The 13,200-nt window shown below is 43.1% G+C and overlaps 1 protein-coding gene across 1 annotated transcript; it reads right to left on the reverse strand.

The window, feature by feature from the left end:
* Positions 1-311: 311 nt before the first annotated feature.
* LOC124680518 (cysteine-rich receptor-like protein kinase 36) lies at positions 312-10,044 on the reverse strand. Its single transcript, XM_047215565.1, has 7 exons — positions 9,996-10,044; positions 9,708-9,850; positions 9,357-9,609; positions 4,413-4,635; positions 3,458-3,602; positions 2,938-3,029; positions 312-630 (listed from the first exon to the last, which is right to left on the reverse strand). Exons 1-7 carry the CDS (start codon positions 10,042-10,044, stop codon positions 312-314), a joined length of 1,224 nt encoding a protein of 407 aa, XP_047071521.1.
* Between the last annotated feature and the right edge of the window lie 3,156 nt (positions 10,045-13,200).

The raw sequence follows: 13,200 nt of genomic DNA on the forward strand, positions 1-13,200 counted from the left end.
TAAACCTGTTTGGATCGTTGTTGTAGCCGGATGTACTTGCGACAAGCTATATCTTCTATTAATATATCGAGCAGCTCACCTGCCGAATTCTCAAAAAAAATTAATCTTTGGATAATGAAGAGTTGGTTCCCGCGTAATAACTTGTTTAAAAAGAAGAAATTGTATTACATTAACAAAATAAGATAGTTTATAGTACGTAACACACTCTTGGTAGAAAATATAAAAGGTTTATACTGAAGGAGCAGTGTAGCTTGAAGTAGAGCCCTTCACTCCGCCACCGCAAGTTTGAGGTGAGTATTGACACATTCTGGTTAATTGACAGGTCTGATTTCCATGCACTCAACGATGAGCCCACTTTTCCAAGAGCCGTCAGTGTTACTGATGATTGCGGTCAAATCCTTATCTTCGCCACTACTGTTCACAAACTCCCCCAGCTTGACCTCCATCCAGCCATCGGCCCTGGTAACTGGGTAAATCACATCGCGTCTACGGGCGCCATCTGGAGACTTCAGATATGCCGCATGGGTCGAGACGACTGTGCCGCCAATACTGATCTTCGCCACCAGCCTCTTGTCGAGACCATATGTGTGATTTGATAGCTTGTACACAAGGTATGCCTTGCAGGGCGCACTGCAAAATGTGGAATTCATGCGAATCCTGCCACAGATGTGCAGCCAACACACATCTAAGAGCTCGGCGCATTCTCCAGACCTGGTGAAGATACATAGGGCAAAAGTCATTTCATTTTTCTTGGGCTACCTTGCAGGCAAAAACAGGCAATTCATGTGTGTGTGTGTGTGTCAAATGAGATCTTCAATGGCGACAATAAGTTTATTCAAAAATGATGAAAAATGTACAATATGATTAATTACTCGGGTAAAGGTGTTCTAGACCGGATATGCCTATTGTAACCTTGTTTAAGTAAATATAAGGGTGCGTTTGGTTGGGGAATTCAGCCAGAGGGGTTACAACCAGAGGAAATTACACATTCCACTCGGTTTGGTCCCTCTTTCGCACATGAGTAGCGAAGCTGGAGTAAGAAATCGTTGGAGTCAGCTACACTAGTGATGTTGTAATCTTCCACTAATGAGTCATGTCAAAGACTAAATTGAGAAGGGTTTAGGTAAACTTCATTGGGTTCAGTTGAACCCAACCCTCCTATATATAGCAGCTCCACCCTGATATTACCAGTCTCTATATTCTTGTAGTATATTTCACCAGTTCTTCGTCTAAGTATTCTTGTAGTATATTTCACCAGTTCTTCGTCTAAGTAGTCGCGGTATGAGGACCTCCTATACATAGCAGCTCCCTCACTCCTTCCGCCGCCCCCTCCCTCCATTTCTCTCCCTCCGCCGCTGCCGTCGGCGCTGGCCACGGTGGCGGCAGGCCCCGACGCCAAAGTGCCCGGGGGGTTGTTGGAGGCGGCGACCGGCGGTGGCGGCTGGGGCGGCGACCTCCGGCTTCGGCGTGCTCCGTGTCTAGGGCGGCGTCCCTGGATGTGCGGCGGCGGCTCCTCCTCCACGGCCTCCGGCAATGGATGGTGGTGGCGGCGGCTGTTGGATCTTGTGCCCGCCGAGATCCATCGTCGGCTTCTGCTGGCGGCGCGAGGAAGGGGGCGGCGATGTGCGGGGCGAGGATGGTGTGGTTGCGGCTTCCATCGTCCACCGAATTCTCCTTCATCATCGTTGGTCAGCGGATGGCGGCGTGGGGGCATGTTCGTCTTCTTCGGATTTGAAGGTGGTGGTCCTAGGGTTCTTCTTCTGCGAAGATGAAGACCTACCGGATGCTGATCCTTTTCATCTAGCCGGATTGTTGAATTCCAGAAGGCTCCGCCGGCGAATGCATCAGCGCACCTTTTGGCTGTAGTTTGCTGGATCGGGTGGTATTCGGTCGCGCGCACCCATGCTTTTATTCCGACCGTTTGGTTCTGGAGGGAGCGACGCGAAGCTCTTTTTCAATGTTGACATCAAGTGACTAGGGATCCATGATGAAAGTCGGAAGAAGAGAATTTCATGAAGGTCGGATGGGAGGACTAGCTAAGGGAGGATCAAGTCTCCGCGCTGTTGAGGGACTTTCTTGGTGTTCCGGGCTTCACAGCAGCGGTATGAAAGTGGGACGACAACACATGTGAAGTTCAGAGTCTTACCTTTTAGGGTGAAAACCCAAGGTCTGGCCTTAACTGGTTGTGTCTGGCAATGACCTTGTTGGAGGCATTGTTTTGAGAGCGGAGACAATCTTCAGGGTGAAAACCTAAGATCTTTGATCGGGCGACGACGGTGTTAGAGCATTGTTCCCTTCTTGAAGGCGTCGCTTTTAGAGAGTCTGTATTTCAGGTGTTATCTAGGTGGTGGATGTACTGCTGTTGTTAGGCCCGAGATACTGTAGCGGGACTTTTGTTTTTTTAGTTTTCTTTTCTATTTTTGGCTGTATGCATCCGTAGTGCCACTAGGGTGATGCGTTGTTGCAGAGGCTGGGTGTATTTGGTATCTTTTAATATTAATATATTCTCTTTATCGAAAAAAGTAGTCGCAGAAAAGTCTAATCCACCATTTACATTGGACCCCGCACGTCGGTGCCCCAAATTTATGAACAAAACATGTAACATGCTTAAAAAATCATAGAAAAATAAGAGCTCGTCCCCCTCTCAAAAGCATGATGTGTTATGTGTGGAAATACTGTGTAGACCATCAACCCATTAAGGAGGACTAGCCTCTATTGGCAATTCACTAACTAAAATAATTTGCATGACAGTGAAAGGTCCATGCGTTAACCTCCATCAACCAAAAAACTACTTATCTGCACGAAATGTCTATTTTACCCGTGGGTATCTTGTGAACTCATAAGCTGACCATAAATCTTAGTGCAGAGTGCAGACCTACTAAGTTTGCTTCACAAGGTTTGTAAAGATTTTAACATGTGAACATAATTTCGACCAACCTATTGTTCGGAATACGGATCCATCTCCAGTAGCTGCTATTGTTCGACCAGGTGATCTCCAGTGACCTAGCTGGCAGCGTGTAATTATTGTCCTGCATGCACAATTGAAAACCTAGTCAATTTCCCATCCTTACAGCTGAAAAGGTTTGATATATACAACAAGTTCAAGTAGCCCTCCCATTGTATAGGATGGATGGCATCTATACTTTATGTTATTTCTACCTGTGCAATCTTCAATTCCGTGAGCATACGGATTACTTGGCGCGCTGTTGGTCTTCTTAAAGGATTCGTCTCCACACATAGTAGCCCGAGTGTAACACACCCTTCTACTTCCTTCAGGCGATCATTTCCCAGTAATGGGTACCTTGATGCCTGTCGTGACTTCTTCCAATTTTGACGTACCTATGGAGTTAGAACAATGAGCCATGCCAAGTATATATATACTAGCCCCTGCATAAATACCTATGTACTTCAGAATAAGGGAATATGATCCTCTCTCTGATGATCATCTTGCCCTTACATTATTGATGTACTGGAGGCCGGACACATCCCTTGAGAGGTTCTTCTCTCCTGTGACGATCTCAAGGATTAGCACACCTAAACTATATATATCTGATTTGGTTGTGATTTCCCCAGCGCCGATGTATTCTGGTGCCATGTAACCTCTACAACACAACAACATGAAATGCATTACTTCCGGGTGTTCTCCATGAGGCTGAAACCAACAGAATTTTCTTCAGTAGGGATCTGATAAAACAAGGGGTTTCATTATACTCTCATCTTTCCACAATGTAGTGCAAGTAATTTTTCTGAAGTCAAACGATGTAAAGTTTGACCAAATGTATTAAGAAAAGAGTGAATTTCACTTTTTACCCTGTAGTTTTGTATTTATGACACTAATTACCCCGCCGAGTGAAAATTTGTGTAGATTACCCATTTTAAAGGCTGTGTACCCTTATTTTTCCGTGTGTGTCCATTGGGCAATGTGTTAGGTGATGATCGGGGTCCAAAAATATCCAAACCTTAGTGATGAAGGGAACATATGAATTAAAAAAGTTTGGGCATAAATCGTCCATGAGGCCCTTCTATATTTACATATTTTATTGCTCCATATCGACGTATCATACCTATTCTATCTAACAATAATAAGTAAAATAATAAATTGGGTCTAAACCGTGTTTAAAGTTTCCTAAATAAGATATTTTGGTAAAAGTTCCAATAAACGGGGTAATATGTGTCACAAATGCACAATTACAGGGTAAAAAGTGGAATTCACTCTTAAAAAGAAAACTATCTATATCTACAATGTCGAATGTATACCATATTAAAATATACATCCCAAGTAATCTAATTATATTGATTCGATAATCCATATATTGATATTTTTATCTACATACTTGATAAAAAAATATCATTTTACTTAAAAATTACATGCACTATATTTCGACAAAGGAGGAAGTATGAAGTATGCTAACATGGTTCCCACGACAGTTGTCGTTTGTTTCATGGTTTGATCTTCACCAAAGAGTCTCGACAAACCGAAGTCTGCAAGTTTGGGTTGCATGCTACCATCCAACAGGACGTTACTAGGTTTTAAATCCAGATGAATAATGCGAGCCTCATGGAGGTAATATAAGCCTAAGCAGATCCCCGTAATTATCCGGCAATACATGTTCCAATCAGGCCTGAGAGATGCATCTGCAAGAAGCACCAAGGAGACAGCTGTTAGAAGTGGAAACTTCAAAACCCTTGTTATACTTGCACGAAAAAAGATAGAGTAAAACCGTAAGTTCAGATTCCAAAAATCTACAGAAAATGATGTAATCTTATAGATCTAGATAGTTTATTTTAAATCCATCACTCATATTTACGTTGCTCAATCAACTTATTAAGTTTTGTACATCAATGAGGTAATCTAAAGAGCAAGTTTCTCAAAACCACAACTATTGTGGTAAGGGTTTCACATAACCACGACTGTAAAAAAATCATCAGAAAACCAAAACTTTTGGGTAAGTTGTTCTGGGGAACCCAAATCTCATGATTTTGTATGTTTGACATAATGGGCCCACAACTTAGGTGGCACATGGGAGAGGAGGCATTTCCGAAAAATTGAATCCATAATTTTGAACTTTTAACTTTTTTTTGTCAAAAGTAAAAAAAAGGAAAGAGGAAATAGTTTGTTCATTCAAGTACGGTTTAGTTCATGTCTGGTCTGCTATACCAGAGACAACCGCCTCCTCTACCACATGGTGTCTAACTTGTGAACCTGAGTTATCATAAACCGTGGAACACTTACTAAATTGTGACACATGGATACTATAAAACAATTTACCCCAAAAAGTTATGGTTTCTGATAAAATATCATTCGGTTGCGGCTCTCTGAAACGTTAGACCCAATAGTTGTGGTTTTGTGAAATTTGCTCTAATCTAAATGATTAAACTAGTGAGCAGTTGTGGTGGCAAATCATCAAACGTGGGTGTAGTGGTTACAGTGTCGGAGGAATACTACTCACGTTATATATAGTCAATGATATAGATAGTGTATACAATAGTCTGTTTGCAAGTTGTCTATTTTTGGCTATAGCTATATGTGAGTAAAATTATAGACACCATCTATACAACAACAAAAATGTTGTCTGAAGGCTGTCTCTAAGAAGCCTATAGAATAGTCTCCTTCTCTCTCCTCATTCTCTTTCCTCCACATCACCAAAATCACCAATAACTGCTTCTTATAGACAGCTAAATCATCACCATTGTACATGTCCTAAGGGTATGTGCAACCTTTCCACAATAGTTGTCTGTAATAGCTTCCCACGCGTATAGATAGCCTAGGGACACAATGTACACCAATGAGTCTATTCAGCTGTCTGTGAACATCAACCATCTGTGTAAATCATGCGAGGAAGAGGAGATCACATCTAAGCCATGATTAGTGACGCGCTCTTCATAAAATGGGAAATAGTCCGTTGTAAGCGGCGACTTTCAGGGTACCGTCTTTATTTGTAGACAGACTCCGCAGTATTTTGTTTTCTCTCCCTCTCGCCATCTAATTTTCTACGTGGCCTATATTACAGACAGTTGACTAGATATCAGTGTACATTTTCTAAGTCTAGTTACTGGATCTGCCACTGGCTCGATTCCATATGAGCAATATATGTTAACGATAACTTTTATAAAAAAAATAGCCCATCATAAACTTTGAACTTGGTATAGACTAGCTGTAAATTTTGCTTCGTGTTTCATAATTTCACATATTAGTGGAACTATTTTAGGCAATGTATGTACCACTCAGTCTCAAATAATACTCCCTCCTTTCCTTCTTGTATAGTTTATTTTTTTCAAAAGTCAAAGTTGATTTATCTTTGACCAAATTTATAGGAAAAATATAGATACCTAAAATAATAAATAAATAAATACAACCATATACTCTAAGTAGTACTTATTTTGTATTGTGAATGCTGATATTATTTTAGAGAATTGGTCAACAAAAACCAAGTTTGACTTTTCTAAAACCATACACATAGGTGCATATAAACTTATTATATAAAATACAGAATAAATATAATTCGAAAATATCAAAAAATTCTGAGATAAAATTTAGCATGTACATATGGACATTCTATATTCGCACATAAATTTTCAGGGAAACAAACATTTATGTGGTCTATATAAAAAGACAAAAAATGTCATGTGAATAATCATATTTTGAACATAAACAATTGTCTTTTTGCACATGACACAAAAAATGTTATTTTTTCCCGAAAACTTGTGTGTGAACATAGATGTCTAGATGTACATGCGCAATTTTATTCCAGAATTTTTTTATATTTTGAAATGTGTTTTTACATAGTAGGTTCATATGCACCCGTAAGCCGAAATGTATATCCCAGCACCTAGTCCCTTATTTACTTCTGTAGATGTTAGTACTTTTTCTTCATCAAATACTTATTTGGTTTCGTAGATGAGTATTTTTTTCTTCATCAACTACTTATTTGGTTTTGTTGATATTATTACACTATCTCTAACTTAGAAACAGGCTAGAGCATATTATAATACATAAATTAGGAGTAGTTGGTAAAATACAATTTTTTGATCCACCATAACGCAAAGGCAGTCTAAGCCCCCAAACGGCGCCGGATTGAGTGTTTGGGGGACGTGTTTCGTTCGTGCCGCGTTTGGGGGACGTCGCTCCCCAGTCGCGTCCCCCAAACAAAATTTCGCAAATTTTAAACTTAACTAGATTCGATTAGATTCGTCCAAATTTACATAGATTCGAACGAAATTTTACTAACTTTAAATTAAACCTAATCTAGAACCACTTGCGGCGGCCGGAGGCGTCGTAGTACTGCTGGAAGTTGTACATGTCGTCGGTGACGACCTCACTGCTGACGCGCTCGTCGACGGGCTCGTCGACGGGCTCGTCCTTCACCAAGCCGCTTGGTCCTGCCTCGCCGTCGTCGGTGAGGTCCACCAGCGGCTTGTCGGAGTCGCGGATGGACATGGCGGTCGCCGCGTCCAGGTCGCCCCTCCAGGCGTCCTTGTCGTCCATGGACGGCAAGAACGCCGCCCGCAGCCCTGGGCAGTCCTCGGGGTCGTCGCTGCTGGCGATGAGCCGCTGCTGCCGCTCGTAGTCCGCCAGCAGCGCCGCCTTCGACGCTTCCTCCGGCTCCTCCTTCACCTCCGGCTTCGGGATGAGGAGGGCGCCGCCGCTCCTCCCTTGCTGCCGCCGGCTGCCGCTGCTGCTGCCGCCACGCCTCGTGTTGGCGGGCGTCGCCGGCTCCTCCTTGACCTCCCGTTTGGGGACGGTGTAGGGCGCCGACCGGTACGACGAGGACGGCGTCGATCGCGCCGGTCCCGAGGAAGAAGAGTGCGAGGAGGACGAGTACGTCGTCCTCCTCGGCTGCCATTGAGGAGACGGCGGCGGCGACGACGGCATCTCCAGCCTTGGAGCGCCATTGCGGAGGCCGCGGATGACGTTCTCGAGGGTGCGCCCCGAAACGCCCCAGAACAGGGCGCGGCCTTCCCTGTTCCGAGCTGTTGGGGCCGCCGACGAGGTTGTCGGTGCTGTGCATCTCGACGTCGTGCACTTCGCCTTGAAGTACGTCGTCCACGAGCGTCGTTGTTGGTGACCGCCCACGTTGGATCCAACCGCTCGCGGCGGTGAGTTGAGCCCGCCGGGCCTTGATGGCGTCCCTCCATTGATCCGTGTCCGGCTTCGGCGGCGGCGGGATGCCAATGCCGTTCACGGCCATCTTCCGGCCGTCGGCCGCTTGGCGGCCGCATGTCCGGCGGGGCTGGATACCGGGCGTGGTACGGCGCCCACGCCTCCGCCACGGTGAGGCTGCCGCGGCCGAAGCCGTTCGCCGCGGCGATCTTGCGGGAGGACGAGCTCGACATTTTTGAGCGGCGAGGAGAAGATGCGGGAGGGGGAGGCGGCGGCGACGATAAGGATTATGAGCGGCGAGAACTGCAGGGCGTCTTAAAACAGCGGCGGCAGCGGGTGGTTGCACACAATAACTCCGGCGCGGACGGCCATGCACGACGAGACGCGTCCCTGCGTCACCTGGGAAAACAGGGACGCCATTAACGTCGCTTGACCAAAGGTAGGCGACGGGGTTTTAGCCTTCCTGTGCCGCTGACGGGTCGGCCCCGCCACTCCACGCCTCGCTTTTCGTTGTGTCCGGCGTCCCTGGTGCGTCCCCTGTGGGACGGGGACGGGCTCGGGGCGCCGGACACCGTATAGGGACGCGCCGAACAAAAAAGGGCTTTGGGAGACTCGGCTGAAACGCATTTTTCGTCCGGTGCCCCAAATCCCTTTGGGGGACGCGACTGGAGATGCTCTAAATCCACCTTCATGGATCCTAAGTGAAGAGAGAAATGTATTTGCTTGAGAGGATAAATATACTAGAGTAAAGACGGACGAGGGTACACTGGATGGCTTACCACATTTACCTGAGAGGTTAATACTAAATGAAGGGAGAAATATATTTTTCCGATAAAGTGTAATGTACTAACTAATATTAATAGGGAAGCGATAGTTATTCCACCCCACCCTCTATCTTTACAACCATACATGGTTTTTATGTCACGTAAATTTCTCTTACTTAGAAAGTCGGAAACAAAATATGATTTTTTGTTTGTTTACGTGACATATAAGAATACGATGTAAAATACATACGAGTATTTATCATGTATTTTAGATTCTAGTAACACCTACACTGTGTTTTTTATGTCATATTTTTTGTTGAGTCAATATAAACATAATTATTAGTATATAAAACATAAATTTATAAATGTAACAACATAAAAGTATGATGGGTGCAAAGTAACTTTTCTACATCGTAGGTGTTGAATAGCGTTTCTATTATATACTCCTAATCGGAGAAAGATACATACGAGTTAAATTTGACATGTCATACCGTAGATCATGCTGTCAAGACTTCCATTGGCCATATACTCATAACAGAGAATCTTTTCAGCTGCTACCGCTGGAATATACCTTCCTCGGTGTTCCCTCACTTGTATTTCATGACAATAACCAACTAGCCCTACAATATGTTTGTGCTCGAGCATCATAAGATGATTCACCTCATTCTCAAATTGCACATCTTGCGGTCCCAGTATGTTCATAAGTCTCTTCACAGCTACAATCTGACCACTCGGAAGTATTCCCTGTTGATAAAAATGTGCTTTTTTAAAATAAAAATAGGGAAAGAGAAAACTAGTAGGAGCACGAAGGATAGACAATACCAAATGCCCATGCACCATACCTTGTAGACAACACCAAACGAACCATTTCCAAGTTTTCGCTCATCGGCGAAATAATCCGTGATGTCCGCTAACCATGCAAATGGCAATTTCCTTGGTATTTCACTTAGCTTAGTCCAGTGACTTGGCGCTTCACTTGAAGCATCTTGCCACAAAAATGAAAGAGAAAAGCGTATCATGCATGGTGAACACAGGCATCGATTTTTTTTCGATGGTCTTAATTTGCACGGATCAAGCATGCACACACCAAAAAGAATGAGTAAAACAGAAAGGAATGAGATTTAACTGACCTGATGTAGATCCATGACCCTTGCCCTTAGGCGGTACACGGTCAGACATATCTCTGGAGTTTCCTTTTCCAAAAATTATCGCTAGGAAGATGATGTAGATTGGAGAATATTGCTCCGATATATGCACAGATCAATCGTGCAAACTTGAGGAGAAGGTGGTGCTTGTTTGCATGTATGGGATTTCCTTTTCTACATTGCATCTATATAAAGCCATGGATTTCTCAATGGTTGCATTGCAAATTGCCAACTTGCACAAACTCAAACATGTAACTAATTTTGAATGAAATAGGCCTAGAGTTGACCGAAGACTTATTTTTGTTAAAATAACGGCAGCTTGGCTCTTGTCTGCATCATCAGTATATATAAAAGATGTGGTTACTCGTCGATCGATTTTGATGCACTGCATACATGCAGCCAGCTGCTCATCTAATTAAGAGCGCTTCTCTCCTCTATTTTTTTCTAGCGGAAACGAGCAGCTTCTTGGAAGTTTCCCCCCACACCCAGCATATACAAAAAGCAACAAGGCACACACGGCTTCATGAGTCAGTCCCATGAACAAAAAAAAAATACCGAGGTCCACGCACAGAGATGCACAACATCACCAGAAATGAAAGGATTCCCCAAGAAAGATAAAACAAAAAGACAAGTAGATAACGCATACATAGTACGACCCGGGTAACAAGTGTTTTCGATGAATCTGACCTATCACCGCCGGTTTGCAAAATCAAGCAAACGTTCCAAGACTGATCTGGTCAAATCCAGCGAACATTACAATAATGATCTAGTTAGAATGACCCCACTCTCGTGCAAGCGCGCATATGAACTTGTTGAAAACTACGCAGGAAACTAAATGATAAAACTGATAACATAATTAGCACTAAATGCAAAAAATTCTGATAATTCAAAAAGTTTTATAGCTTAAATTGTCTATTTGATTTAGATCCATTTTCAATGTTGGACTAGTATCGACAGATCTTCGAAACTACTCCATGTTGATATATTTTGACGAAGTTTTTCGTCCCAAGAGTTACTCACCTCTATAAGGCTGCTTGGTTTTCATCTCCCTGGCACATTAGAACTGAAATGATTGCTATGCACAACCATACTATCCCTCAAATGATTAAAGCTTTGCTAGATTCAAATCACCCTCACATGAATATAACCAGAATATATACATTCTTGTGGTGCATGTGGAAAGCTAGAAATGATGCCCTGTTTGGTAGCAAATTTTGTAAGCCTTCGCAGGTATACCTGGCGGCCAATGCAATCTTACAAGGCTCCAAGATTGAAGAAATAATGGAAGGACAAGAACAATCATCGGGAGCCATAGCTCATCACAAGATATCTTTACAGGAACCACCATGCTCTACAGGACATCTAATCTTATGTGACGCAACCTGGACAAAACAAGACAACATGCAATCCTCTCCGGCAGGTATAGGAGTTATTATACAGCTCGACGGCAATCAGCACTGCCGTCAGATACATGTAGCAGCTATGTCTCCTCTAGCGTCGTCTCCTCTACAAGCTGAGGCATATGGTCTTCTTCTTGCTACGAAGCTTGCAGACTCACTTCGCATCCAGCAACCGCACTTCTACACAGATTGTTTGGTCCTAGCTTCAGCAGCAGCATCAACATCCATCTTCAAAGAACCAGGTCATTGGAACATCAGGCCCATTATAGCTTCAATCCAGGCGTCATCCTCCTTCAAGAGAAACAGGGTTAGTCATATCAACAGGTGCTACAACATCAAGGCACATCATAAAGCAAAGTTAGCTACTAAAATTTCAAATAGACATGTAGCTCTTAGATGCCTCTCTTCTGATACAGGTCCATGTACTGAGCGGAACTGTCTCGCTGTCTCAAGTGTGGAACCTTTCACACTCCTTTCTGTAAAGTGTTGCTAAAGTAATAAAATCTTTTGTTGTTCAAAAAAAAAAAACATGTGAGTTATCCAGGCCGTACTACGTAAGTTACCCATCTTGTAATACATAAGTTACCCATCACGTACATACTCGGGTTGGATGGATGCATTTCCCATGCATGCAATTTTTTTTAAAAGCTAATTTCATATGCATTAAATGTGAACTTCGGCAAACAGAGCTTGGCTCTGGTGGGTAGGTCCCTTGTGGTGGAACCAGCCCACCCAGATTCAAGTCCTAGACTTGACATGGGTGTTTGCATTTACCTGGATTTATTCCAGGATTTAACCGGCGCTATACTTTCAGTGGTAGGTGACGTGCCCGTCAACAACGAGGCGCCAGTGGTGACTTCGTCAACCTCAAAATATGTCGGCTCAGTCCCTCGGAGGTGCTCATAAGAGTAGGGTGTGCGTGCGTTCATAGGGGTGTTTGCACGTGCGTGTTTGTGAGCGTCTGCGTTGTACTGTGTTCTCAAAAAAAATGTGAACTTCGATTTTTTTTTCGAAAAATGTAGGACGAACCATTTACCTTATTTACGAATGAGATATTGGTAAATAGATCCAATATTGCTATGTTACAGTGACTTTTTCCGGGCATAAAAGTTACCCACCTATAACACGTGAGGTATCTATGATGTCGATCATAACTTATCCACCCTAAAAAAGATTAGTTGCAGGTCAAGAATAGATGTCACTTTTGTTTCTTCTTCTTCGATTTTTTTTTATCTTAGAAGTTACAACCTAGTTTCATAAGTGTGTTAACACACTTTGGGATAGTAACTTTGTGGTAGGCAAGTGGATACTAGATAGAATTGCCGAATAATTCGCCGAAATTCAATTCGGCTCCTGGGTGCGTATGCTCCCTCTACCAACAAAATATATTTTGAAGTGTGGAAAAATTTTGACAAAAAATTCTACATGTACATCTCCATAATATATGTGCATGCGTCAAGTTTCACGAAAAAATAATATTTTTTGTGGCCTATGTAAAAAAGAGAAAACTTATCCTCTGAAAAGCATTGTTTTCAGCACTGAATTTTGTCTTTTTACACACGTCACATGATAAGTTCATTTTTTATGAAACAACTTTGTGAGCGCGTAGCACATGAAGATGTACGTGTGAATTTTTTGTTTCAATTTTTTTAAAATTTAAAATATGTGTAAGATGCATTTCAAAATATAGGGAGCATATGCTCCCATGTTCCAAAACACCACTCCCATTCGCCGTATGTATCCAGCAACTAATATGCATAAAAATCTTATTGACATAAAATAACTAGACC

This window comes from Lolium rigidum, unplaced genomic scaffold (assembly GCF_022539505.1).
Source record: "Lolium rigidum isolate FL_2022 unplaced genomic scaffold, APGP_CSIRO_Lrig_0.1 contig_18504_1, whole genome shotgun sequence".
Lineage (NCBI taxonomy): Eukaryota > Viridiplantae > Streptophyta > Magnoliopsida > Poales > Poaceae > Lolium > Lolium rigidum.

Excerpts from the sequence above, each read along its gene's own strand:
- LOC124680518 (XM_047215565.1), bottom strand. The coding sequence starts at position 10,044 with ATGTCTGACCGTGTACCGCCTAAGGGCAAGGGTCATGGATCTACATCA. Across the intron at positions 9,610-9,707 it reads CGTTTGGTGTTGTCTACAAG|GGAATACTTCCGAGTGGTCA; the intron begins GTATGGTGCATG and ends TTTTATCAACAG. Across the intron at positions 4,636-9,356 it reads TCTTGACAGCATGATCTACG|ATGCATCTCTCAGGCCTGAT; the intron begins GTATGACATGTC and ends TGCTTCTTGCAG.